Source organism: Barbus barbus, assembly GCF_936440315.1.
Source record: "Barbus barbus genome assembly, chromosome: 20".
Classification (NCBI taxonomy): domain Eukaryota; kingdom Metazoa; phylum Chordata; class Actinopteri; order Cypriniformes; family Cyprinidae; genus Barbus; species Barbus barbus.
In genome coordinates, this window is record NC_136748.1 from 11,559,022 (window position 1) to 11,586,764 (window position 27,743).

Below are 27,743 nucleotides of genomic sequence, written 5' to 3' on the forward strand. Positions count from 1 at the left end.
CTGGAGCACACTGAACGATTGTTTTTATCTCTGCAATGCTCCTGGGAAATGCAAAAGTCAGTGTGGCATTCAATAACAGTGTTTCTCCAGGTTTACCAGATGACTTAACTGTAAAACTCCTATTTTAACCTGTTGTTTCTGAAGGAACTGATGTTTAATGTATGTGATCAAATACAAGATGATATTCTGTAAAATCATGTCAGATATTACAATGCTTCATTATTATATGAGAGACTACAACCTTAACCCAAACGCCCTGAGCGACATTTCAGCATGAAGTCGAATGGATGAGTCTAAACTAAAACTATAGGCTATTAACTAAAACGGTACAAAAACTGTTAGCTGTTTTGCTCAGAAATTTGATACAGTGCCACGTAGTGAGATATCAGGTGTCCTAATTAGATTTACAAAGTCTGCTTTCAATGGGGTATTACATTTCAATTTAGGAATACTTCTGTAAGTTTTGAATTACAAGCCAATAAAACATTAATGAGTCTCCAGTTTGTATCAGTTGCGCACCTTTTAGTAACCATGACAACCCAGAAGGCATCTGTGTGTTAAAAGTCGTGTTATTTTAGTCAGTAGATGGATGGATGTGGTTGTGTCTCAAAACCCTAGTGAGCTCCCTACCTAGGCAGCCTTTTGGGCCGTCGTGTAATACGTAAAGTCGCTTCTTCGCGAGTCTATGAGGTGCACAATTGTCACGCGTTTCTGTAACGGCCAAGACGCTGCACGCGCCTGCTGTATGCCCACATAAGCTGTATAAGTTAGATAGTCAGCTCTCTGTGATTTGAGACACGGCCTGTGTCTGTCACAGCTACCGTGTCACCACTGAGGTCGCTGTTATTCCTGAGGACTTCAGTCTGAAGCCGGACACACTTAGAGGAAGGACAGCGGCTTTGAAAAAGGGAATATTTAACATCGAGGGAATCTGTCACCGCTAACCGGGACAGCCTGTCGCTTCTCTGGCCACAAAGACAGCTGCTCTCACCGGACTTACAGATAAAGTGAGTCACTTTACTTACTTTATTTGCTGCGTGGCTTCTATTTAGAGCAGCTAACGTTAGTGGTTTGTTTGTTAAGTTGTGTTTAATTGCTTTTACAGTGGCGAGCTAGCATGCTGCTAATGAATGAGTCTATATTATTAACGGTCGCCTGGTGAATTTCGCATATCGTCTGTTTTAGTAACAATCAAAATTCGGTTTAAATACAAGATTTAAAGTGTGACACTTGTATGGTATTTGCAAATGCTACACTTTATGTAACTTCTCGTCTATCCGAGATAGTTATATTTACTCCAGGTTTTGCATTTGGTTGGCTTTAGTTATATTATTTTGTTTTTTTAGTGAGACATTTGTTTTGTTTTGTGACCAGTTAAGTGTGTGATCAAAGTTTTCCAAAAAATGAGTAAAGGCTCTATGTCATGGAAACTGTATTGTTAAGGAGTTCACTTTTTGTGATCTGAAGGGCCGAGTTACCGTTATTTATTTGTGTTTGTTTCATATGAATGATGGATGCTTTGAACACTGTATTAGGTGACTGTAAACTCCAGTGTCTGCGCATGCGCGACTGCTCTGGTTCCACCTTTCTAATCCCCCCTGGGTCATTCCACGAAATGTGTGTGAACACTGACTTCAACAACGAAAAGCTATTACTGTGTGCTATTACAGAATGCTTTAATCACTAAAACAGAAATGTTTTATAATATACAATGTATTAATGCATATCTAAATTATGATTATATAAATATATATTTGAACTAATTTAAGTTTACAGATATAGTAAACTCAGAAGGTTGCACATTTGAACTTCCATGTTTATTAATTATTATTAATAAAAAATATTATTAAATATTAAGCATATTTAGTCAGAGTGCAAGTATTTGTGCCGGTATAATTCAGTATTTATAGCAGAATTATGAATATTTTTATTCTGGTGTCACCATTGCCCTGTGCAAGTGTTTTTTTTTTACTGTGTACCATGTAGAAATAATTAGTGGTCGACCGATATTGTTTTTTTGACAGCCGATGCCGATATCTTGTAAAGCAGGGTGGCCGATATGTAGCCGATATAATTTTATTTAATGTTAATTAATATTTAAGAAATTTGAAAATGGATTAAAAAATAAATGTGTAAAATAAACATACTTGTCTTGTACTTTAGATGACAAAGTATTTTTCACAAATAAATAAATATTTAATACAAATATAATTAAAAAGGACGTAAACACTGTAAGGGCACTCAGTATTCTGGGACGTTTGTGTGCATTGGGAATCATATTGTTCATTTTAAATGATATGAATATGACCGTGGGCAAATGCATAAAGTGCTGCATAATTTGAAATCACGAGTTTAATGTTTAAACTAGCATTCAATTCGCACTGAAAGTCAAGCAGAGCACACTCGATCATGCATGATAGAAATGCACACTTCACAACGTCTCACAACTGGATTCTAATAAGTTTGCAAGGTTTGTGAAATTAAATGTCCATTAGTCATAAATTTGCTGAATGCTGACAGCAAACGCTAAAGTATAATGTTCGTCTTTCTGTTACTAATATTATAAAAACTAAATTTATAATACTTTTTGTATACATTTAATCCCTTTGTTTAACCGTTCTATCTGATTATTAGACAGATTCTATCCAGAACTGTTAACGATGACAGCGAACTATAGAGATCTGGACGTCACGTGACCCATTCTGTTTACACCACCATGCTGGTAGGCAAGAACAGCCAGGAGCAAATATGAAATGAATGGCGTCAGTGTAAGTTTCAAGGCAACAGAGTTCACTGCGCACTTTAATTCAAAAGACATAGCAAACTTTAATAGATTAAACATAACAGATCCCTATAATGCACCCGGGGTGCTTTTAACGTGTATCAATATATGAACGGATATAGATTTCCTCCTGATATGTACAACTGCCTCATCAACTTTCTCTCCTAACGTTACTCTGGAGACTCTTTAAAGCCTACAAAAGCCTAGAAGGGTACAAATGGACGCAATCTAAGTTTTTGATGAATATTCAGGAGTCTGCCGGCTAAAACCATAGACTGTAAAAATGTCGTCACTGGAAGGTTAAGTCAACTGTTGTTAGCTAATATAATCAACCCTAGCTGTCCTTGTAGGTAGCTATAACTATATCACTGTCAATACAGTATACATCATAAATGTCATAAAATCTTACCCGTTTAATCCCAGATGGTGTGTGTTAGCATGTTTTATTGCAGTGAACCATTTTAGTAGTCTGAGGAATACGATAAAATGATTTTCCCTTTGCTTTATGGGGCCATTGCGTGTGTATAGGAAAATGCATATTTTCAATTAAAGATAACTTATAGCTGCTTTTGGTGCTCAACGCTTTTTTTTTTAATTGGACATTTTGTGTGTTTTACGAATAATTTAGGTTAAGAAGCTTACTTAAATGTAAAATGTTTTTTCTCTATTTTGCAATAGTGAAAGACTGTTTCCCTTATTGATCACTTCTCGGCTAGATTGCATGTTTTCTTGCGCGGCTGGATGTTGGACTCATGAAATATAATCACGTTGTTATTATTTGCCAAAATAGAAATGTACTTTAGTCAAAACATGGCACTTATTGTGAAGCGGGAGTGATCAGCCGACAGAGGATTCTGCAGCCTTCCTTGAACAGTTATGTTCAGGACTTTCTGATTTACTTTCTGAGGGGACAAGAAACTGGCCACGTACGGGACACATAAATTAAGCCCAATATACGGGACATCTCGGCTAATACAGGGCGGTTGGCAACCCTAGCTTTCCCCTGCATGTTCTGGCATCCTGGCGCACAGCAGCTGTCCACCATGTTAAAATGGTGTAAGGTTTGTAAGGTCTAAAGAGTCTGGTTTTAAATTATTGTTCTACAACTGTTGATACCAATGCTACGGCCGCTCTAGCGCTCACCTGGTTGCCTGCCAAAATAGATTGCGTGACGTCAACCTCCGGAGAAAATAAGCACTGTGTGCTCAGGCACTGCTGCTCTCAGCGCCGTCAGAATCAATGTCTCGAACGCATCGGCCAAACAGAAAAACTAGTCGGCCTCGACCACTAGAAATAATAATTATATATATCCAAAAATAAAAGCTTTTACCATATTAACTTACCGTATTATTTTGGCTTTGTTTTCATATTGTATTGTGTATCAAACACGAATCATGATATGAATGTACCGTTACACCCCTAATATACTGTGTAATGTAAAAAAAAGAAGAGAAGGGGACAATGTACTGCATTAATATGAAGGAATTTTCCATATTTATTTTTTACCGGTGTTTTACTTGTATTTTGAATTTTGCACTTTTAGAGTTAACAGAAATGTCCATAAAATTGCTAGATAATATCCTGGCAGAAAATTACCAGACCAGTACATATTGGTTTTATTTATTTTTTTATTTTTATACTTAATTATTATTATTTTTTACTTATTGTATATACATTCTAGCAATAACATATTTTTTTAATGATTTCAATTATTTAAACATTTTAAAATGAAAAAGGTTTTGTTTCATGGAATGACCCTGATATGAAAAAATCACTCACTCTCTCACAGCTGGTCTGTATTTCTATAAATGACATCCATGCCTTTGTACAAAGAAGAAATGCCCTCCCATCCCTGCTTAGGACACACAATTACACAAAATGTATTTTAACTGATCATCAAAATAATGGCTTTCATAAATTAAACATAATCAGGATTTTGATGTTTGAAAAACATATAGTTTTAATTACAAACTAGAAACCTACAGACCAACTAGTAACATTTGGCTTGATTTAAGTTTTTTTTTTGTTTGTTTTTTTTAGTTCTTGCATATTAAAACACTCATTTGAATATTTATAGAACCCAGCAAAAGTGCAGGAAAATTTGGCTTTGGAAGTCCCATCGACACTGGCCTCTTTGCATCCTGTTGCGTCCTGTTTTCCATATCCTCTGGCTATAAAGAGAGCAGGAGCTGAGGAAGAAAGGGGAGGGATACAGTATGTGTGCTACAGGAAACTCACACAGCCCTTTGACCTCAAACCATTGCCTATGACAACGTCTGTACTGCTGCCATCAGCATGCATATAAATATGTGCAATTACTCATCTCTCAATGACCGTCTCACTGTAAACATGTAGCTTCAGATAGATGGATGTTTATTTGATGGAACGATGAGCCAAAAAATGTGGGAAAAGAAATGTCTGTTGTTGACTATCACAGTAATGTGGACGTGGAGTGTTTCTCACAGTTTTATTGTTATTTTGGATCTGTTGATTCTTGTGGAAGAGATTGTATCTCAGCCAGGCTTGCATTGCCAAGCATGCTTTGACAGGACTTGTGTGTTCATTAGTGGATATGTAGCCATTTTATTTTATTTTATAATTTTTGTTATTTATATAAAAAAGTGAATTGCATGCTGTTTGCTTGATTTTTTTTTTTTTTTTTTTTTTTTTTTTTTTTTTTTTTTTTTGCATCAATATTTACATGTTGCTATGCAACTTTGGTTTAAAGGTCCTAAGTTCATTTTCTCTTTCATCTCCATATCACTTGTTTCAATGTCTCTCAGGTATTTTCAACAAAGCCGCCTTCTCTTTCGATGGCCATCTGCACAGAATATAGCCATAAAACATTTTTATTGTGTGTCTAATGCAGTGCCATCATTGTGACACATAAAAATGTTATCAAAATGAAATGTTGTATAAGCATATAATTGTTAACGTTATAACAGATATTATATAGGATGATGAAGATTAATCTTGAAAGTAACTGTGATCATTTGAAAGGTCTGTAACATTTACAGAATGAGCCTGCATCTAGGTTACCCACAGTTCATCCTTCCTGATAAATATTACACTTTTTTTATTTTTATTTATTTTTTTATCATGGCATTGAGTTTACATCATTATCTGGTAGCTAGAATGATTAACCATGGGAACAATATACTGTGTATAGCTGCTGTCTCTTATTACATCTTATTTAAAAATCCAAGTGAAGGGCATTGTGACACATGAACTTTGGACTCATTTTGTCTTTGAGTACTTTCAAATTTCCCTTTTCCACTGCAGTGGATGGCTCATATTAGGGTCACATCTGATAAGTTTGGATGTGTTATAGCATTTATCAATGAGGAATCAGCCTGATCAGATGGTAGCTTTCAAACAAAGCAATAAACAAGGAGCGACGTTTAATAAAAAAGAAAAGAAAAAAAAAAACAACAAAAACAATATTAGTTATTCACTCAAATGGCTCTCAAGTTGAAGTTCACAAATGTCACAACACCTCAATGAAAATAGTTATCAAAGTGTTTGTAAAGGTGATAATTTCAATAAGTATGTTTTATAATGATTTCATTTCATTATTGTTAATATATCTGTTCTTTAATTGTGATTTCTAGACTTGAATATAATATTTTGATTTCTAGAAATGAATATGATCTTAAATGATCATGAAGAAAAACAATATCTACACAGTAGGCTCACCCCAACAAGTATAATTGGCTTTAAAACACTCTTTGTGTGTCCAGTCTACATAGTCTTTTTTATGCTTATCCATTATTCATGGAAAAGTCAAGGAAATCTATTACTCAAGGAAATTAAAATTCAAGGAAATTAATTGGACAAAAGATTTATGAGGACATGCTAAAAAGACATTACAAAGATGAACACAATCAACAGATAATTATGTTTTAGTGCATCGCATCAAACATCTCATTTTCCCAAGACTGATCCAGCACAGAATCGAGCATTATGTGAGAAGTAACGTGCCAGATAGTTTTCTGATCAGTGTTGCAGAGCAGAAGCATGTACTCATGCCAAGTCTTTGTTCCTTTCAAAAGACTCATGTGAGACTCGACTGATTGGCACACATACGCTTCTGAGCATATAATGAGGTTAGTTGGCATGCTCGACAATTGATAATTGCGCCGTGGGGAACTCTTGGGACCGAGCCATCGTCAGAGTGCCAGAGTTGAAATGTTGCCCTGGACCAAACCTGGAGTGGTTATCGTGTCCTACCTCACTTGCACAGCAGACGTCTTTGACGTAAAGTCAGTGCTGTACTCTTGTCGTCAGGTATAATAACGTCCTTGTGATTAGCCATTATTGCTTTTGTAGACTTTGACAGCAGTTCAGTGACGGGTCACACAGTCTGCGGCCCTCAGTGGATATCATGGATCTTAACGGATGTGATCCAGTGCTTCAGATAAATCACCTGATCTTAATAGGGAATTATACTGAACACTACGAAGTCTATGGTTTATTGTTGGATCAGAGTGAGATCAGATAGGGCCACCAACTGTTCTCTCAAGAGGAGAGTCTGTGCAGCTAAAAATGGCTCAGAGAGCAGAAGTGTCAATCTGCTATTACAGGATAAGCCCATACCTGAAAGCAATAACAAGATCATTGAAAAAAACATATGGAGCAACAACCCAGGAGACTAAAATACCTCAACAGAACTTTTGTTGAAATGACAAGTCCTTGAGAATTTTCCAAAACGTCATTAGATGGCATAAAAGAACACATTTTTACCTTTCGTAATAATATGAGACCAATCAGACTATAGTGGTGTTTGCTATAAGGCAGCCATCACAATTAATATTGTTCATACTTAGAGTATGAATTCAAACACACTGCATGATTTTCAACTTGCAGATGATTAAAAAAGGAGATAAATTCCCATGCACTTTGTGCAAGGGCTCGCTTTGTTGATTGTGGGGATCCTAGAGTTCCATATGCTGACTTAATTCACTTTTAAAAGAGTAGCCTAAAGTTAGCATATGTGGCCTGAATAACCAGATGCCTTTCCAATTACTTGAACTGGGTCTTCAATAATCAAGCACCTCTTGAGTTTAAAGTTTGAGTGATCAGATTGATATTTTCTTGCATGCATCTTGGAGGGTGTTTACACTTGGTATTTTCATGATTCAGTAGACATCCGATCAGTAAAATTGCATGACGTGATGAAATCTAAGTACTTCTATGAGACTTAAGCATTGATTTAGGCCAGCAAACAACTACCTGAAAAGGGCTAGCAACCACACAAATACCCTAGCAATTCCAACCACTCAGAAAGCACTAAAGCTATGTTTTTCATCTCTAACAAATGACAGAACAGAAGTTATTCTTTTCCAATGAGGATTAGTATGGGCGCTATACGTTCTGACCAAATACTAATGCAGAGTTTTTTTAATTCGTTTTATGCTTTGGATGCATTGAAGTTTTGCAGCTAAGACCGTATATGACCACCTGACAGGATGTGATGTGATGTGTATTCTAATCAAAACCGCAAGTGTGAGGTGAGAATTACCAACACTTTTGAACTAAAATATTAATTCTCAAACACTATTTCTGTAGCCTTCCTGCAGCTGCAACAGTAGAGAATGGCACTAGCAATGGTCATAGGTTTGTCTTAAAGTGTCAAATGCATAAATGTGTTTGTAAAATTGGCGATTATGAATAAATATGTCAGATATAATTAATACATAATTATTTACGTTGTTTATCCATCGTAAACCAGCTATGCTTTTCTTTCAGACATACTGCCATAATTTATTTTCTGTGGACATTATTATTTATTTATTATACCATGGTGAATAAGTGGAGAGTAGGGGTGGGCGATTTGACCCAAATCTTATATCAGGGGTCGGCAACCTTTTCGGCATGGTGTGCCATTTTTAATATTTCTGGTTAACCATTGTGCCAACACCCCCCCCCCCCCCCCCCCCCCCCACACACACACACACACCGTATAAATACAGAATATGTAATCTGAACATGAACATTTTAAATAATACGGTAAAAACCAAAATTTCATTTTCATGCAAATACTGCATGAACAAATTCTCTCAACATGGGAACAGGAGAGCTGTCAATCAATAAATGGGGAAAAAAGTAACTGGCGTTACTTATTTGAAAAAGTAACTCCGATATTTTCTTGTAAATTAAAAAGTAATGCGGTACTTTACTAGTTACGTGAAAAAAGTAATCTGATTATGTAACTCGCGTTACGTGTAATCCGTTACCCCCCACACTGGCCACTAGGGGGCAATACGCAAAATCGTATACAAATGTCAGAAATCGTGGAAAGAGGGCTTAACAATGCCATTGCAACCACAGCACCCTAGGAATGACCTAGCAACCTCCCACAACACGCTAACAATTCTCTTGCAACCACTGTAACATTGAGGCAGCGAGATTTGCATGAGAAAGCTCCACTCATATTGTCTTCAGAGATCTAGTTTCAGTGTGCATTTGTACATTATGCCTATCAAGACTTTGAAGTGGCTAATGTAAGAAGTTGTTTTGTTATTTTCATTACCATCATCTGTACTGGAGATGACTTTGTCAGCCTTCACTTGCTGCATTCTGAAAGATATTTTGTTTACAGTCACATGGTTTGTGTTAAACAAAACAATTACTTTTCTGTTGGACAAGATTTGCATACTGCCAGCCAAGTCTGTGTGTGTCTTCCAGAGCTGCGGTGTAGTTGCGGGGTGCAATGGAGGATGGGAAGCCTGTGTGGGCGCCCCACCCAACTGAAGGGTTCCAGCTGGGCATTATAGTGGACATCGGTACGGATGCGCTCACCATTGAACCTCTCAATCAGAGAGGAAAGGTAAGACAACAGCTTTACTGCCCTTGAAAGGCATCCTGTTTGCATTTAACCAGTGACCAAGCAGGTGGCGGGCTGGCAGCCATTGATTTTATACCATATTGTCATGCCTCATGTGTTCATACGAGTGAAAACTAAGCTTAGTTGCTAAGCACCTTTGATACCCTATCCATCCACTTAGACCAGAGTACCTCAGGTGATCATGTGATCAGCGTTTCTGCTGACGTGTTGAGGTTTTCCCACCACGCACTTGATTAACCTCATGATGTGTATAAAAGGCCTCCAGGTATCTGAGCAATAGGTAAAATGTGAGAACATGTGTATGTGGAATAGTGCTGTGCCGTGTAAGGGTGTCACTTGCAGGGGCTTTGAATAAGTAATGAGCTCTACCTGCTGCAGGTGTGTGGGTCACGTTACACTCAGGGTAGGTTCATTGGACAAAAAAAAGCCTGCTTACACGCTCCCTTAGAGACTGTAGCACTGTGTGTGATATTTCTGAAAATGAAATGCCTGACAAAATCACCTTGCGAGCGAGGACATTCTCACAAGAACTAAATAATGTAATATCTCTTGTCTAAAAGTGGTGCAAGGTGTATTTTAGGGTTAGTGTTCATCTTTAGGAACTATAATTAATGATGTGGCATCCATTTTAAATGGATCTATTCATTTAATCTGAAATGTGTTAGAAATGCAATTCATACTGTACATGCAATGACTTAAAATATACAAGGAGTTCATGAAATAACATCTTAAAATTAAGCTAATATTAGTTTATATATTTTTTCTTATTATTTAATAATAATAATAATAATAAATGATCAAACATGCTTATTAAAGTTGGCATGAAGCAAAATTTGCGATTTATTTTTTCTTACTATATATCCAAGTGAAGCAACTTCTTGGAAAAATAAAAAAATGTAGGGAGGCAATTGATTTTGTCCACGAGGAATCGATTAGATTGTTGTCATTTGCTAATTGCTGTGATCTCGTGAGTGACAGATTGCTGGGGGGAACTGATTATTGTTCCTTCCCTTGTGCTGGAGCACGTCATCAGAGAACAGATGTCAGTGCAAAGGGAATTGGGAAGTCATCTTGATTAAAGATTACAAGGGCAAATGAATAAATAAAATAAAAAAAAGTAAAATGTGCACAGATAAATCATTTAGCCTATAATAAATGCTGCAATATTCCATAAAAATAAGTCCATTTTGATTTCATGGTGATGTTAATATTTGAAACTAAGTCATGTGTTGCAGCCAACATGCTGACACATGCACACAAAAGAACAGAACAGGAAATAATATAGATGGGATGCCTGCAAATCCTTATAACTATGTGTCAAGGTCTGTAAATCTCAGATTATTTTTTTTTTTTGACATTCTTATGACAAAGTCAGTTGTAAAATGTCATGTGGTGCAACTCCTCAAAAATGTTTGAAAATATAATTCTTAAAGGTGCCATAGAATGGAAAACTGTATTTACCTTGGCATACTTGAATAATAACAGTTCTGTACATGGAAATGACATACTGTGAGCCTCAAACACCATTGTTTCCTCCTTCTTATGTAAATCTTGTGAATGCAAAAGACCACTGAAAAATAGGCGAATCAGAACATAATTTGTAATCTTTAATGTGACCTTACAGTCGAGATCACTAATAGTTACGCCCCCAACATTTGCATATACCCACCCATGTTCTAGGCCAGCCGGACCTATACAGCCAAACCATCAGAAGTTCTGCAGGTATTGTGCAGAAACAAGCGAGGACAACAGAGAAAATGGCAGATCATGGAAATAAATGTTATGTTCCAGGCTGTTCAGGGTATGTGAAGTGCAGGGATGGGTTGGCGTCTGTATTCAGAAAGGCACGGAAAGCGAGGGGGATCACGTGACGCTTTCATGAGCCAAGTCGCACATTAGCTGAGCTCTGTATATATTACCGTCTTTTACTGTTGTTTGTCTTCTTTTTTTACATTTGGGGTAGTTTTCGTTTGTCGTTGGTGTGGAGATGTCACACAGTCGGAAACTCGCTTATCTCTCACCATCATCCTCGCCAATTGAGAAGAAAACAAAACCAATAGCCGCGGCGGGCCGAGCCGACATTGAAGACAACATGGCGATCACAATAAAGCGATTTGAGGACATTTTGAAGGCTGAATTAGCAGCAATGCACACCGAATTCGCCTCTCACATGACTACAATCCAGAATATATATGCTCTAAAGTTGACTTTTTAATCGGGAAACAGAGAGCAGAAAAAAATTATCGGCGAACACACTGGCCGTCTGGATGCCCTCGAGCAGCAGGTGACTGATTTACAAGACCGCAGCAGACGCAGTAATCTCTGCCTGCTGGGACTACCTGAAGGGGCCAAGAAGGATGACCTGATTGGCTTTCTGAAACGGTCTCTGCCGATTTGGATCCCATCACTTGCGGGCAAAGATATCGAGATCGAACGCGCACATCGAGTTTACTCCAGAGCTTCAACTGATCTCTCTAAACCGCGAGTGTTTCTCTTCAATCTGTTACGCTACAATGACAGGAATTTGATTCTAAATGAAGCAAGACGCCGCGGTCCTGTGAAAGCGGGTGACGGTGCGACGTTGAGCTTCTTCCCCGACTTCTCTCCTGCGACGGCAAAGAAGCGGAGCTCCTTCAGTGCAGTACGGAAGGAATTGAAAGGCAGGTCTGCAGACCTTTCTTCAGTATCCAGCTACACTGAAGATCGTCATGAAACACGGCGAGACCAAACTAATGCACTCACCGGACGAAGCTCGTCAATTCCTGAGCTCCATTCCCGCTTCTTATTCTCCTGGGATGGACGTGGCATAAGGGTTTGATAATACCAAGTGACTCGACTTCTGATTTACTGATCTAGATCTTCGTGTCAATCACTTCTGGCAGTTCTTCATGTAAGCAAGCAAACTTGGTATCACTAATGTACAGTTTGTTTCCTCGTTATGGAAAGTATACATATTTTTTTTTTTTAACCCCACTTTATCACTCGTGTGAATTAGAAGTTATTCTGTTCTCTTATAATAGGGCTAATGGCGGTGTTCTAAAGAATGGTACTGGCTGTCATGTTAATGTCACTGATTAAGACAAGAGGGTGGCAGCCTGGGGTTTTTACCCCCGTCTGTAAAAGTTTTATGGGGTGGGTTCTCTTTATTTTAATGGGTTTTTAAAAGCAGACTTGAGTTAATTCATTTGCAGTGGTATAACTTTCTCTCATTTGTTCAGTTCACTTATTTGTTTGATTTTGTCTTTGATTTTGTTTGATTTGCATTGATCCAGAAAGCTCATTTGTGGATGGATGATGTTCATAGATGCAATAATAAATATTACGAGGTGGTCTTTTTTGCTGCGACTGACAATAAAACTAAAGGTGTTTTGATAACTGTTTGAAGAAATTTAAATATTTCCATTTTAGACAGAAATGGTGATAATGCTACCAGAATTGCCTGTACATCCTTTAAGAAAAGTAATTCTCCCTGATCCTAACTTATAATTCTGTTGTTTCTGCTTCAGTTGTTTGCTCTTTTCTCCTCGTACAATCATGCAGTCCATTGTTGTTTTTGTATTCATGTATGTTATTTTTCTTACCTAAGCCACATACCTTCTATGTAGAACAGAGAACAATTTAAAATATTGTATCAATGCATTCTATGACACCTTTAAAAGAAATTAATAGTATTTATAAAACATTTTTACCTGAAATAAATTATTTTTAAATGCATTTGAATTCAAAAAAAAAAAAAAAAAATCAATTTCTTACAAAATTTTCAGAACCATATGAAACCAACATGAATTAAAAGATCATATTTCTAAGAACTGTTTAAAGCTATAGATTTTATTTTCATTATCATTAACTCTCTTATTTGTCATTGGCACATTAGCTTTTATTAAACAAAGGTAAACAATGCGTGATACGTTCCCACTTGAATATATCAAGGTTGTGTGTGTTTTTTAGGTCAAAGAGGTAGATGATATCTATGACATTGAGGCAGATAAAAACTTTCCTAATGTAAATGGCTTATATAAAAGTGAGGGTGTGGAATAATGTAAAGCAGGAAAGTCAGCAGGGATGAGATGGGTTTTCTGGGAAAGGTCAGCCTGTCTCGTCTCACTCTGAATAACGCAGCGGTGTGATGGGCAGTTTTGGGCGTCTTAAAATGTGTCATGTAATGGATTTCGCAGCTTATGTTCTCACCTTTCACATTAACATGACTTTACTGTTTCTTCTCCGCATTATGGCCACCATTAGACACAATCAATCATGGCTGACCTAGCTCCGCTCTTCAGTGTCATTTATTCAGTTGTAATGTATGAAGACCTTGAGTGTTTATAGCTTTACACCTCGTTGAAAGTAACCAGACAGAGTCAGAAATGAGGGAACAAACGGCTGCCATCATCTACTTGTTTTTTGTCCCATTAATCTTCTGTGTGGTCGTAAATGCTGTGCACTTTTAATAATATGGATAAATAGTGAAATAGGTCAATGTAGGCAGTTGTTGTTAGGCCAGGTTTTTCATTTGGCCAGAGGTCACAAAGTTGACAATGCTCATTTTGACTTTGCAGACGTTCCTGGCTCCCATCAATCAGGTCTTTCCTGCTGAGGATGATGTGAACAAACATGTTGAAGACAACTGTAAGTATATCACTTAATTGGGCTGCATCAGCCATTAGCATCATGTAAAATAGTTAAGCTTATGATGTTCAATGATATTCACAAATTTACTTGGGATATATTTGTTCTCTTATAATAGGGCATGTTTACATATTTACTTCCAGGTTCTCTTATGTATTTGAATGAGGCCACTCTTCTGAACAACGTCCGTGTCCGTTACAGCAAAGACTTGATCTATGTAAGTCAAATTCCTGTACTGAATTTTTGTTTTCCATCATTTCTGTGCCTTTTTCCAAGGCGAAAACTATGCAAATGCACAAATACTTGGCCAACTTATAACATAGTCATGGACCAATTTTAAACCACTTAATTTTGCAGATTTGGCAAGGTCCATTATCTATTGTTAATGGGAAGTGATGCATTAAGATCTGCTCACACAGAACTCTTTCAAACCAAGCAGCTTTCTGTTGGTCAACGTGGCAGATTAGCTGCGAATTTGACCAACTATGTGACATGAACGAAATCTGTGTAGGAAATATTTTTCGGCCTCACGCTAAACTCCAGTTGCACAGATTCCTATTCAAATTATAGGATTTACACTTGAAATTTAGCTGTACAACAGTAAATGTGACCACACTTGTTTTGCACTATTGGTTAGGGTTAGGTTAGACATTGGTTAGACAACAGTTTGTGTGATTATTCGCAAATGGAAGAAAAACAAAATAACTGTCAATCTCCCTCGGACTGGGGCTCCATGCAAGATCTCATCTCGTGGAGTTTCAATGATCATGAGAACGGTGAGGAATCATCCCAGAACTACACAGGAGGATCTTGTCAATGATCTCAAGGCAGCTGGGACCATAGTCACCAAGAAAACAATTGGTAACACACTACGCCGTGAAGGACTGAAATCCTGCAGTGCCCGCAAGGTCCCCTGCTCAAGAAAGCACATGTACAGGCCCGTCTGAAGCCAATGATTCAGAGGAGAACTGGGTGAAAGTGTTGTGGTCAGATGAGACCAAAATCGAGCTCTTTGGCATCAACTCAACTCGCCGTGTTTGGAGGAGGAGGAATGCTGCTTATGACCCCAAGAACACCATCCCCACCGTCAAACATGGAGGTGGAAACATTATGCTTTGGGGGTGTTTTTCTGCTAACGGGACAGGACAACTGCACCGCATCAAAGGGACGATGGACGGGGCTATGTACCGTCAGGGCCAGGGCATTGAAGCCAACCAGGGCATTGAAAATGGGTCGTGGATGGGTATTCCAGCATTACAATGACATTATTTATATTCACGATACTATTCTAGTATTTGTACAGGATTTACATTTTTATTTCAATGTTGTAATCAGAAATTCAATTAATTGTATCTTTGAAACAGATTGTTACGTGAACGCATTAACTAAAGTTTCTTAAGGGTCAAGATCAAGTTATCTGCATCTCCTGCGCTCCATCAAGCCACTCCCATAATAGCTGTCACCACTCAAATTAATGCACAGCTCAGATTAACTGTATAGCATGTGTGTAGGACTCCAATACAATTATAAAGTAATTATTTTATCACAAATAAATCTTTCAATGAGTAAAACCGTCTGTCTATAGTATTATAGGCTACACAACATTATTATATTATTTTCAAATTCATTTTTTAATTATTAATATTTTAAATGATTGTCCCTGGACCAGTAATAAAGTAGTGGTGGCTGGGGCAGATTTTAAGTATCAATTCTGCTTAAAAAGATGCAATCATGTTTACATGAAATAAGCCTGCTCCTGAGCAGGTTTAAGCTTATGGACCGGTTGCTATGCATGAGCTTCGAAGAACCAAATGATCCAAGATCAAGTGAAATCGGCAACAATCAAATTCAGTTGAGTTAGCGCCATACGAAGAACGGGCCCCTGGTGGCCAACTACAAGAAATGTCTGACATCTGTGATTGCCAACAAGGGTTTTGCCACCAAGTACTAAGTCATGTTTTGCGACGGGGTCAAATACTTATTTGACTCATTAAAATGCAAATCAATTTATAACTTTTTTGAAATGCATATTTCTGGATTGTTTTGTTGTTATTCTGTCTCTCACTGTTAAAATAAACCTACCATCAAAATTACAGACTGATCATTTCTTTGTCAGTGGGCAAACATACAAAATCAGCAGGGGATCAAATTACACCCATAACCTGAATATGTATAACAAATTGATTTTCTAACTAATTAAAGCTTTTTCTAATGAAGCTACACTTTAAATTTTAACAGATTTGGGGCATTAAATCTTAAAAAATGCATGATGCATTCAAATATTTTGCTTAACAATCACCTCAGGGCAGTGTAGGGCTTCCCGATTCATGCTAAACCTCGTAGATCTCATTGGCAGGCATGCCTGCAGGTACGGAGCTGATGGGCATGTTATTGTCGTGCTCCAGTAGCCCTTATTAGCCTCTCATCTGAGAGACGGCGGTCCCACTGTCAGCATCCGCTCATCAGCACAGCACCCGAGCCTGTCAGGAGACGGCCCAGGCCCTGCCCTAGTGTGACTGCCTGTCTCAGATGACCCAGCTAATCCTGCCCAGACGCTATCAAGTTGCCCAATGCACTTAATTAGGTCCTGTGAGGTAGTGACACTCCACACAGCGCAGCTAACCTGAAAGCACGAGGCTTTTAAAGACAGCGGTTAAAACTATTGTTGGTACTTCAACCACTGATCTGTTTGTCCAAAATATGGAAGACTGCAAATACAAAATCACACACACAACAATGAATGGTTTAAATCTTCTCTGATAATGTGTGTGTTTTATTTCAGACATCTGTGGCTAACATCCTGATTGCTGTGAACCCGTATTTCGACATCCCTAAACTCTACTCCCCAGAGACCATTAAGAGCTATCAGGGACGCTCTTTAGGGACACTTCCTCCTCATGTCTATGCTATTGGTGAGTGGGCACATGAATGTCTGTCTAATAGGACACTTGAGGATTCTGTTCTAAGTCTTCTTTTGCAGCAATTTTTTTTTTTTAGATAGCTACAGTGTTGACAGCAATTTTAACGAACTTCTCTCTCTCTCTCTCTCTCTCTCTCTGTCTCTGTCTCAGCGGACAAAGCCTATAGAGACATGAGAGTTCTGAAGATGAGTCAGTCCATCATTGTGTCTGGTGAATCGGGTGCTGGGAAAACAGAAAACACAAAGTTTGTTCTCAGGTATGATAACTGTTTGTTCATGGAATTAATAAAACACTTCAATTAATATTTCTCACATGTATACGTGGTCCAAATCTAGTCGTTTTTGCCATATCTGGCAGGGGTGGTGAAATTTCTTTTTAGACACAATAAATAATGTGATGTAGATATAATGTAATCTTTAAACATTATAATTGTAATTATAAAAATAAATATTATGGTGCCTACAAAACTGTAAAAAACATTGTGGTTTTAATTTTTGTGTCTTGATATGAGGATCATTCCATATGTGCTTCATTAAATCTTGAAAAATCAGCAACAGTCAGACTATAATGTTTACAATCTGATTTAAATCATGTTAGCATGTACATTACAGTTCAGAAGTTTAGGGTCAGAAATGAATACTTTTATACAGCAAGTGCGCGTCAAAAGTGACCAGTAAAGACATTTATAATGTTACAGAAGATTTCTGTTTTAAATAAATTATTACACACAACTGTTTTTAACAATGATTGTCACAAAAAATGTTTTTTGAGCAGCAAATCTGCATATTAGAATGATTTCTGAAGGATCATGCGACTTTCAAGACTGGAGTAATGGATTCAAAATTCAGCTTTCCCATCACAGGAATAAAAAAATATTTCACATTTGTATTTTTGATCCAAAAAATGCAGTCTTGAGATCTCTTTGAAAAACATAAAAAAAGAAAGAAAGTTTGAATTGTAGCATGTTGCAGTGCTCCGTAATGATAATGTTAAGTAAATGTTTTATGATTTGTTGAATGAGTTTTGTCATTTTAATCATGTATCTGTTTATTTTCAGGTATTTAACCACATCTTATGGAACATGTCAAGATATAGATGAGAGGATTGTTGAGGGTAGGTTTACCAAAGACTTTTAACTGGTTGTGACTAGCACAGTGGTGTTTGATTTTTGCATACAATGCAAAATCTGTTTTTAAATAATATGTCTGTTCCGTGCAGCCAACCCCTTGCTTGAAGCTTTTGGAAATGCAAAGACGGTCAGAAACAACAACAGCAGCCGCTTTGGAAAGTTTGTGGAAATTCACTTTAATGAAAAGGTAAATGTTCTCTTACTCTGAAGACTAAAGTGTGATCTTGTAAGTCCATTACTAAGTGTGTTCATTGTGTCTTCAGAATGCAGTTGTAGGTGGATTTGTCTCACACTATCTGCTGGAGAAGTCTCGGATTTGCATGCAGAGTGCAGAAGAGCGAAACTATCATATATTTTACAGACTTTGCGCAGGGGCATCGGAGGACATCAGGAACATGCTTCATCTCAACTCTCCGGACAACTTCCGGGTCAGTTTCCTGTGTATTGTGTGTCAGGAAACTGGAAAGCATTTTACAAAGCTTAGACACTCCGTTTAGCAGGAAACTGTTAGACTCTGTATTATAATTGGTGTGACCATAGCAAACAGACTGTATCAAAGCACACAACTGCAGGAAGTGCCAACTGAAGTTTTATCAAAACCAATAAAATCCTATAAAAACTTAGTTTAGGTTATGCGATTTCAGGCCTTTGTATACAGTGAAGCGTTGATGTACCACTAGATGGCATATTTGCGTTATTTGCTGTATTTCTGCAGCTTTTGGTCTCCTATATTAACTTCCCTCATTGTGTGTTTGTGTTTCACTCAGTATTTGAATCGTGGCTGCACCCGATACTTTGCAAACAAGGACTCAGATAAACAGATCATGCAAAACAGGAAAAGTCCAGAGGTATGTTTGGGAATCTCTGGGTCAGTGATGTGATGAGTCTGTTTCCACCTTCCTGCATTCTGATACACATTTGTGGCAAATTTGAAGTAATAATTAACAGCCCTTAGCTGAGCTGTAGTAAAGATATCAGATTAGTTTTTGATGTATGATCATACCCTTGCCGTTTTCTTTGTGTAGTGAAATTAAGACTAAAGGACATGCTGAATGAACAGACCTTGACCGCAGCCAGAATCTCTGAACTGAAGTTTTGCCTCGAAAAGAATTAGTTACCCTCAGAAATTAGTTCGCATCTTTGATGAATTATGTAAAGTGTAATAAATTCCTGCGTTGTTGTGTTTGCACACAGTCCTCTCTTGAGGCCGAGCCCATCAATTGATGTTATTGTTATCAAGGGCCATTATTATATAAATCATCGTTGTGTTGAATCCCCCTGGAGGTGATGAGATATTCATTAGCTGCTGTTTCTGTTTGTGCAGTAGTTCATTTGCTACCTCAACACCGTCTGTTTCACTACATTTTCAGATGAAGATCTGAAATTAGTTTGATACCTCAAATTCGCAGATGGTACTTTTGTTGTTGTTTTTTTTTTTTTTTTTAATCCTTTTTTTTTTTTTTTTACTTGAACACTTCAATTTCTTAATGAGTTTGGGTCGATATTAGGATATTTATGCAATCCGTTTTAAATTCAGAATTGACTGAGATTTGTCTTCGCTTAGACTCTGGTCCTTGTGAGCTGTCATAGTGCCTATATACATCCTAACCAAGGAACCTTATAAGTGACTGATTTGGTATTCTCTACAAAGACAGGAAGTCTGCGGCATACAAATAGAATTCAAATTGACTCGCCTGACACTTTTTAATCTATGCAGTTTCAAATCTAATTCCAATCTTGTTAAGTCGTGACATAAGGAATACATTAATGTTTCCGGGTCCAATTCTCTAATAATTTAAATTGAGAATCCTATCGCAACAGCCATTTTTGAGAAATGTACATTTATATTAAGCTTGGCTTTTAAAAAGACATGGTGTCCCGGACACGAATAGTTTTAACGATTCATACAGGAGAAGGTGAATCGCTGTATGGTCATCTGAGATTTCAGTAGTATTACAACACACCATGAATGTATTTTATCACCATTTATTCTTTGCTTTTGGTTTCTGATAAGAGTGTTTAGACCTGGAAATGGTCACTCGTGGTGTCAGACTTAAGCGTCTGACACCACACTTAAGTTAACAGCATCATACTCTAAGCATAAAATACCAAGCACACACAAATACTGAATAAAATAGTACATTTTTAGTGATGCTTTTCAGAATTGAATAAGATTTCATTGAATTTATGGTTTTTGTTCAACTTATTATCTACTGAATTCTGCATTCTGGGATTGCCTTCTGAAAAAAATATAGATATGAAAGGCAACCTTAGAATTTGGCCAATACTATGTTTTTAAAGTGCCCAGTGGTTCTCAAACTTTTTGACTTCAAAGACTTCTCTTTTCAAAAACAATATTAAAAGGCCCCCAATATATTTTTCATACCTATGCCATAATTACAAAGCTGCTCATTGTCATATTTACAGAAAAAAGTAGAACTATATTAATTAAATTATTCTAAATAATTTAAACCATTCAATTCCAGAATATTTTCACATTTTTCTAGATTCCTCGGCATTGTCTTTCCAATAGGAGATTTTACATTTATTGTATATCTTGGTTTGTTTTTAACACAATTTTTCACAATGCAAATCTAAAAAAAATGATAAAAGATATCGAGTTTGATTTGATATTTTGACACCTTTTTGGTTGTTTAGTTGCAGATTTTTCTTTCTTCTTAAATCTTACATTTTTAAAGATTTTATTAATTTCCATTTTAAAAATCATACACTTAAAATGACTTCATACAGTATATCCAGGTTTACTGTCAGTGAGAACCTTGGTTCATAAAGATTATAAACATTACTGCTGAAGGAACAAATTAGAAATACAATGTAATCTTATTTATTATTATTATTATTATTATTTTTAAATGTTTTAGCTTGTTTTGTCATTAAAATGCTACCTGTGTAGGCTTTGGAACAGAGATCTGCTGTACTTTTCTAGCCATTTTGTTTATATTAGTAGTTTTCTAACTGAATATTATGTGTCTTTGCCTTCCCTGATCTTTTTAAAATTCAGGATCATAAGGTGATGTTTTACCAGTTGGCCTTTCTAAATGCTTTTCATGCTTTACATTCTTCAGCTTTCTGGGTTTCTGTGCATGAAATTGGACATTAGTATGTGCATGGGTCTGCAAGCTAATATGCATGAGGCTTTTTGTGTGAAAAAAAAGAAGTATTTTTGTAAGGGGTGCTTGTAGTTATGGTAATCAAACAGCGTTTATGATCTGAGGTCAGAGTGGCGGGATCTGCTTTGTCATCAGACTGCAGATTATCAGTTTGTCAGCGATTTTTAAAGGCATAGTTTGCTCAAAAATAAAATCGATTTCATCATTTACTCATCCTTGTATCCTTTAAATACAAAAAGAGAAAAGAAAAAAAAAGTTAATGTTGCTCTTTTTAATGCAACAGCAACATAAAGCTTTCCTCAAACAGAAAATCATTGAAGTTTAATATGAAAGGTGATTAATTGATGACAGAATTATATATATTTTTTGGAATATGACTGTAAGAGAGAGTCAAAAAGGAAATGCTGGCCCACTCTGACCCTCAGGTGTGGTTTGTTTTATTTCCTCCTTTCATCAATCAGAGATCTAGATCTGTATAATGCCCTCCAGTATACATTTCTTGTCTCTGATTATAGCTGCAGTGCCACTGTGTTTTCTTCTCAGGTACTTGCAATGCATGTGACGTATGGATAGTGTTGTGTGTCTTGATGGTCTTTTGTTTCTGTAGCACGGGAAAGTGGGTGCCCTGAAGGACCCTTTGCTGGATGACGTGGGAGATTTCAACAGGATGGTGGTGGCGATGAAGAAAATCGGCCTGGATGACACAGAAAAGCTCAATCTCTTCAGAGTGGTGTCTGGCGTCCTTCATCTCGGCAATATCGACTTTGAAGAGACAGGAAGCACCTCTGGTAGCCATCATATTGCACCTGTAGAAAAAATACCTTCATCAAAGTTCATCAAAGATTTAATGTCCTAACCCAGCATGATGTGACAAGTTTCAGACATAAAGTAATTTTGTATCCCGCATAAAGTGGCAAAATCACGACCAATCAGAACATATTTGATGTCTAATATGCAACCAGTGAGATTTCACTCTATATATTTTTTGGAATAAAACCAAACGGCCGATAAAATGTCTTGTGTCGGTTGCAATTATGCCGGTTAGGACAAAAAAAGAGATGGGAATTATCGCTTGTTGCTTTGTCATGTCATGCTTGGTTTAAAAATATCCAGTTTCTTTCAGGAGAAGAGACTTCAAAATACAACCAATATTGCTTTTATTCATCATTTTCACCATCTGCGTTCAGTCAAGAAAGAAATTTTCACTGATGTCTGAAGTGTTATTTTCTTATTTTTTGAGCTCATGCTCATGTGCTGATGTTCTCCTCATTAAACCCCCCCCCCCACACACACACACACCACACCCATCCCTCCTCTACTCAAAAGACCTCATTAGAGAGCTGCTATGGGGTAACGGGGCTCTTTCTAGTGTTGCCAGATGTGCATCCAGGATTTGTTTTCCTCTTCTGATGAAGGTACAACACCTTTTACCGCTCTGGTCTGCTCCATTTCTCTGCTCATAATGAAGCTGCTGTCCTGAGATACTTTCTGCTGGAAAACACAGAGCCTAATGTTACAGAGGTCTTACTGGAGATCTGAAGACTATTATGTTTGAGCACATATTTTTGAAAAGGGCTGAGATAAGATAGGAGAATGAAGGAGTGTGCTTTTATAGATTTGTTTTTTGCACACTTTTAGCTCTTAGACACCACTGATGAGTCAAAGGCCTGACTTCTTTTTTTTTCTTTTTTGTATCTATTAATTTTAATCTTCTATTAGTAACATGTTTTTAATATATAAATTAAAATAATTCTAATTTGTTTTTGAAGGCATGCATTTAAAAAAATGGCACAGTGACTGTCCTGATATGAAGAAAAAAGCCTCATTAAAAGAATGAAATTCCTGTAAAGGAAACCTTTTTTTAAGTACATTGGCATAATCTTTTATTATGTGGAGAAGAATATTTTATTTAGGGGGAAAAACAGTGAAAGTTTTAAATAAACTTGAAATCCATGTTATGAGACAAAACTGCATAAACATGCAGCTAAAATAAAGTAAAATAATAAAACAAAATAGAAAACAACAACAAAAAACATAATATCATAGAGGACTTCAGTGTCATGTCTGTGTCAAAATCAGTTCTCAAAATATCAGGTATTTTGACCTTTTAGGACCTGACATGGTTCAGCTTTTAAAATGTCATGTCATGTCATAATTTATCATTTATACCACATGACACTTTAAAAGCTGAACCTTGTCTTGACAGTATATATAAAAAAATAAATAAATGTGTGTGTGTGTGTGTGTGTGTCTTTTTAATACTGACTGAGTAAGACCATGTCAAAGATTGAAATTTATGGTTGAAATCAAACTTTGATGCTTATCTCATAATTAGATTTTGAGACTAGCTTGGATTTCACACAGAGAGAGAGAGCGATATTAAAGCTTTTTTTGGAAAATAGCAATTAAGATGTGTTCTCTAATGTATTCAGAATGTCGTCGATGTAAATGACACATGACATTTAAATTTAAACTTTTGTTTAAAATTGTATTTACTTTTTTGTACTTAATTTTTTAACCAAATGAAATCAACATAAATGCAGCAACAAAATTAAATCCTGTGTCTTAGACCGTGTATAATTGATGCTGACATATTTTGATCGAAATATTCAACAGGAAAATAGGTCATTAACAGCTTCAAAAGCATCAGTACATTGAAACATTTGGATAGCTCTGCTGTCTAGACGCAGGATAAGAAACATGATGAGCCACAGTTTAAAGATGACCATTAAAAATTTGTATCTGGTCTCAGGTGGCTGCATTCTGAAGAACCAGACCAGTCAGACTCTGGAATACTGCGCAGAGCTCCTTGGCTTGGACGAGGACGACCTGAGAGTGAGCCTCACCACCAGGGTCATGCTCACCACTGCAGGGGGCGCCAAAGGCACAGTCATCAAGTGAGTGACCCCACATGTTTACCTTAACATATGCTCAGCCACTGACCCTCCGCTTTTGTTTTATTTCTCTGTTTGCATCCAAACGATGAGCAAAAAGTCAGCAAAGGTCCCTGCTTGGTATTTTTCATGCTCTCCTCACATCTCAATCTTCCCCGCGATGCGAAACGTCTTCTACTATTACATTTCATCATTGCACCCCATTCGTAGTCGCATAACTGTTAAATGAATCCTCCGGTCGCCCGCTCACAGATGAGAGGAGAGCTAATCGCAGCTTTTCCATTAGAGATAGGGTCAGTATAATCAAATGTGGCATAGACTAAATTGGCTGAGGGGCCGTAATAGTCTAGTTGCCATCCAAAGTCTTCTGCATTTAAACGGACGTATTTCTTTTTATTGATTACGTAAGAGAGAAGGCCTGAGGTATCAAGCAGCTTTTTCCAGACTGCTCCACTACTGGTTAAAGATAAGACTCGGGTTTGTAATTTTGTGAAACAAAAGCCCAGTTCTTCTCCGCTTTCGCCATGCAAAACCCACAGACTGCACACGGCAGTTGTCGAAGGAGAGAGCAATTGGAAAAACTTGATTGCCTCGATCGAATCGTACGCTCCGTTCTTCGTCGCCCAGGTGGGGTTTTATATTCTGCGCCGTCTGAATGATAGGCCAGCGCTCGGTGGATTAATATTTAACCGAGCACAGATGCTGGACTGGGAGTGTTTGCACTGCATGAATAATGGATGTTTGTCTGAGGGAGTGGCCTGGGGTCTTTTAGGTGTGATGAGAATCAAAGTCGCAAGAGGTTTCACTGCCCTCCTCATTTGACTTCGAACAGATGCACAACCACATACATATGCAATATGCGTTTTATGGAAAATTATGGAGACTGTATTCAAACAAGGCTACACTGACCCTTACATTTCTCACCGCTAGACACCGGAGAGGGCAGCAGCTTGTGCCTGACAGAGCTTCATTTCAGAGGCATATTGTGATTTTTAAAAATCTGTTAAATGCAACAAAGCAGGTGACATTGAGAAGGAAGAGTACAGCAGCCTCTCGACACACACGCTTCAGAGGGAAGACACTAATAGCATAAAAGCAAGTTAATGAAAAGCAATCTCGCAGACTCGAGATCGTAGAGATTATTGTGAGCCAGGTCCAGCTTTTATTAACTGTGCAGGCAATAAGAGTCACACAGCAGGTATTCCCACAGCGGGATGGCGCCGTTGAGAGAGCAAGAAAGCTTAATCATCCAGTTTCGGAGTTTCAGTTCGCCGGTTTCCATACGCCTCCTGTGGATAGTGGTGGAGCCGTTGTGTCTTGTGATTATGAGCTGCTTTGCTATAACAGTCATGTATTGTAGAGATTTATTGTGTTTTCATGCAATTTCGCCGACCTGCTGCATTTCAAGCCCTTTAAGCTTCACCGGGATTTCAAGTGCTGTTTGATGTGCGTATATACATTTATCAAAGTTACTGTTGCAAAATAAGTATGAATGAAACCTTTTCCCTGTGCTGTTTTCAGTTTAATTTTGTAATTAATCTGCAGGAGGGCCATTAAGTCGGTTTTTATACACCTGATGTACAACAAAGCAGAAAAGGAAAACGTTGGAATGAATGTTTTTGCATTAAAAGTATTCTAGGCCTTTTAGAACCAATTATTTGCATACTATAAACAAATGTGAACCTGGACCACAAAACCAGTCATAAGGGTCAACTTTGTGAAACTGAGATTTACACTTCATCCGAAAGCTGAATAAATATGCTTTCCATTGATGTTTGTTAGGATTGGAAAAATATTTGGCTGAGATGCAGCTATTTGGAAATCTGGAATCTGAAGGTGCAAAAAAAAAATCTAAATATTGAGAAAATCACCTTTAAAGTTGTCCCGATAAAGTCCTTAGCAATACATATTACTAATCAAAAATTAAATTTTGATGTATTTACAGTAGGAAATTTACAAAATATCTTCATGGAACATGATCTTTACTTAATATCCTAATGATTTTTGGCATAAAAGAAAAATCGATAATTTTGACACACACAATGTATTTTTGGCTATTTCTACAAATATACCCGTGCAACTTAAGACTGGTTATGTGGTCCTGAGTCACATATTTTCTTGCATAGTTTTAGGAATCGTGGTCTTTAGGGAACTCATGTAATTGTAATTTAAAAAACAACAACTTGCTTTCAGCAGAAAACTGTCCCAATTTACCTTTGTCCTAATAAATACAAGTCACCCTTCAAAAAAAAAAAACATAAAAAAACTAATTTTCTCTCGTATGTCGTTACCAAACAATTTCACTGATGCTTAATTATATTCGTTTGTCCTCTGTAAAACTGTAGAAACACTATTGTCAGGTTAAATAAAGTCAGAGGAGATTTCAGCAGCCTTGAGCGTTTGCAATCATAATGGAATTAAAAGGAAAATAAATTACATTTTGACTCAATTATTTCTCGTTGGCGCTTTCCCCTAAAGTGTTTTTACACATTTTGCTTAGAGTGGTAAAACAGCAGCTGTCTTAAGAGTGCAAAGTTGGACGGAGTAAAACAGAATGGACATGTATTGATGAGGCGGCATTAGCAGAAGGCCTGGCCCAGATTTTGACTCCACCTGTCCCACTTTGCTCCTCTCCAGGGTGCCTCTGAAGGTGGAACAGGCCAACAATGCCCGTGATGCCCTCGCAAAAGCCATTTACAGCCGGCTTTTTGATCATGTGGTCAAACGGGTCAACCAGTGCTTCCCCTTTGATACGTCCTCCAACTTCATCGGCGTGCTGGACATCGCTGGCTTCGGTGAGCCCGAGTGACAGCCACAATGGACGGGTCACGTTAGCTTAACTGAATGTCCTCATTTACCTGTTTTTAGTAGCTCTTACATTTTCAAACCAAATGTCAACCTGGTGCATAGGAGAAATGAGACAACCTAGTCTAATTTTCTAATACACGTTTTATGACTATCATCAAATTAACTAATTGAGACATTTTCTAATTTAATATGGATTTCAGAATTTTTTGGTATTTGACTTTACTTATTTGATTAGACACACAGAGGTCATGCAGAATTTTAAATATTTTATTAATGTTTTAATGATTATTAGTTTTAATTAAAAATTAGTTTTAAATGATTTTCAGTGAGGTCTCTAGTTTTGGATCCCACTGTATGTAATTACAGCTCTTTCTGAGCTATTTTGACTTGCGTGAAGCAGGTATATTCTGGATTAAGTATGACTCAAAGGTCAAAATTATTTGTCAAAAAAATATTTGAAATAAATGCACTTTCTAAATATAATATTGATAATAATTATAATAATAAAAAAATGGGGGGAAAATGCTAACAAATAAAGATAAATAAATATACTTGCAATTAAAGTCTGTAAGGTAAACCTGCAAAACAGTATGGGGTAAGCGCAT

At 37.2% G+C, this 27,743-nt stretch overlaps 1 protein-coding gene across 1 annotated transcript in view; it reads left to right on the forward strand.

Moving 5' to 3' along the window:
• Window positions 1-531: 531 nt before the first annotated feature.
• The window catches only part of LOC306885981 (unconventional myosin-VI-like), a 60,556-nt gene continuing 33,344 nt past the window's right edge, over window positions 532-27,743 (forward strand). The window contains exons 1-13 of the mRNA XM_079442820.1: window positions 532-1,007; window positions 9,470-9,611; window positions 14,186-14,255; window positions 14,399-14,472; window positions 17,038-17,167; window positions 17,327-17,432; window positions 18,234-18,289; window positions 18,395-18,492; window positions 18,569-18,733; window positions 19,073-19,153; window positions 22,044-22,224; window positions 24,189-24,333; window positions 26,968-27,125. Of these exons, the coding sequence (XP_079298946.1) occupies window positions 9,495-9,611; window positions 14,186-14,255; window positions 14,399-14,472; window positions 17,038-17,167; window positions 17,327-17,432; window positions 18,234-18,289; window positions 18,395-18,492; window positions 18,569-18,733; window positions 19,073-19,153; window positions 22,044-22,224; window positions 24,189-24,333; window positions 26,968-27,125 (1,381 nt within the window). The 5' untranslated portion in view covers window positions 532-1,007; window positions 9,470-9,494. The remainder of the gene's footprint in view (window positions 1,008-9,469; window positions 9,612-14,185; window positions 14,256-14,398; window positions 14,473-17,037; window positions 17,168-17,326; window positions 17,433-18,233; window positions 18,290-18,394; window positions 18,493-18,568; window positions 18,734-19,072; window positions 19,154-22,043; window positions 22,225-24,188; window positions 24,334-26,967; window positions 27,126-27,743) is intronic.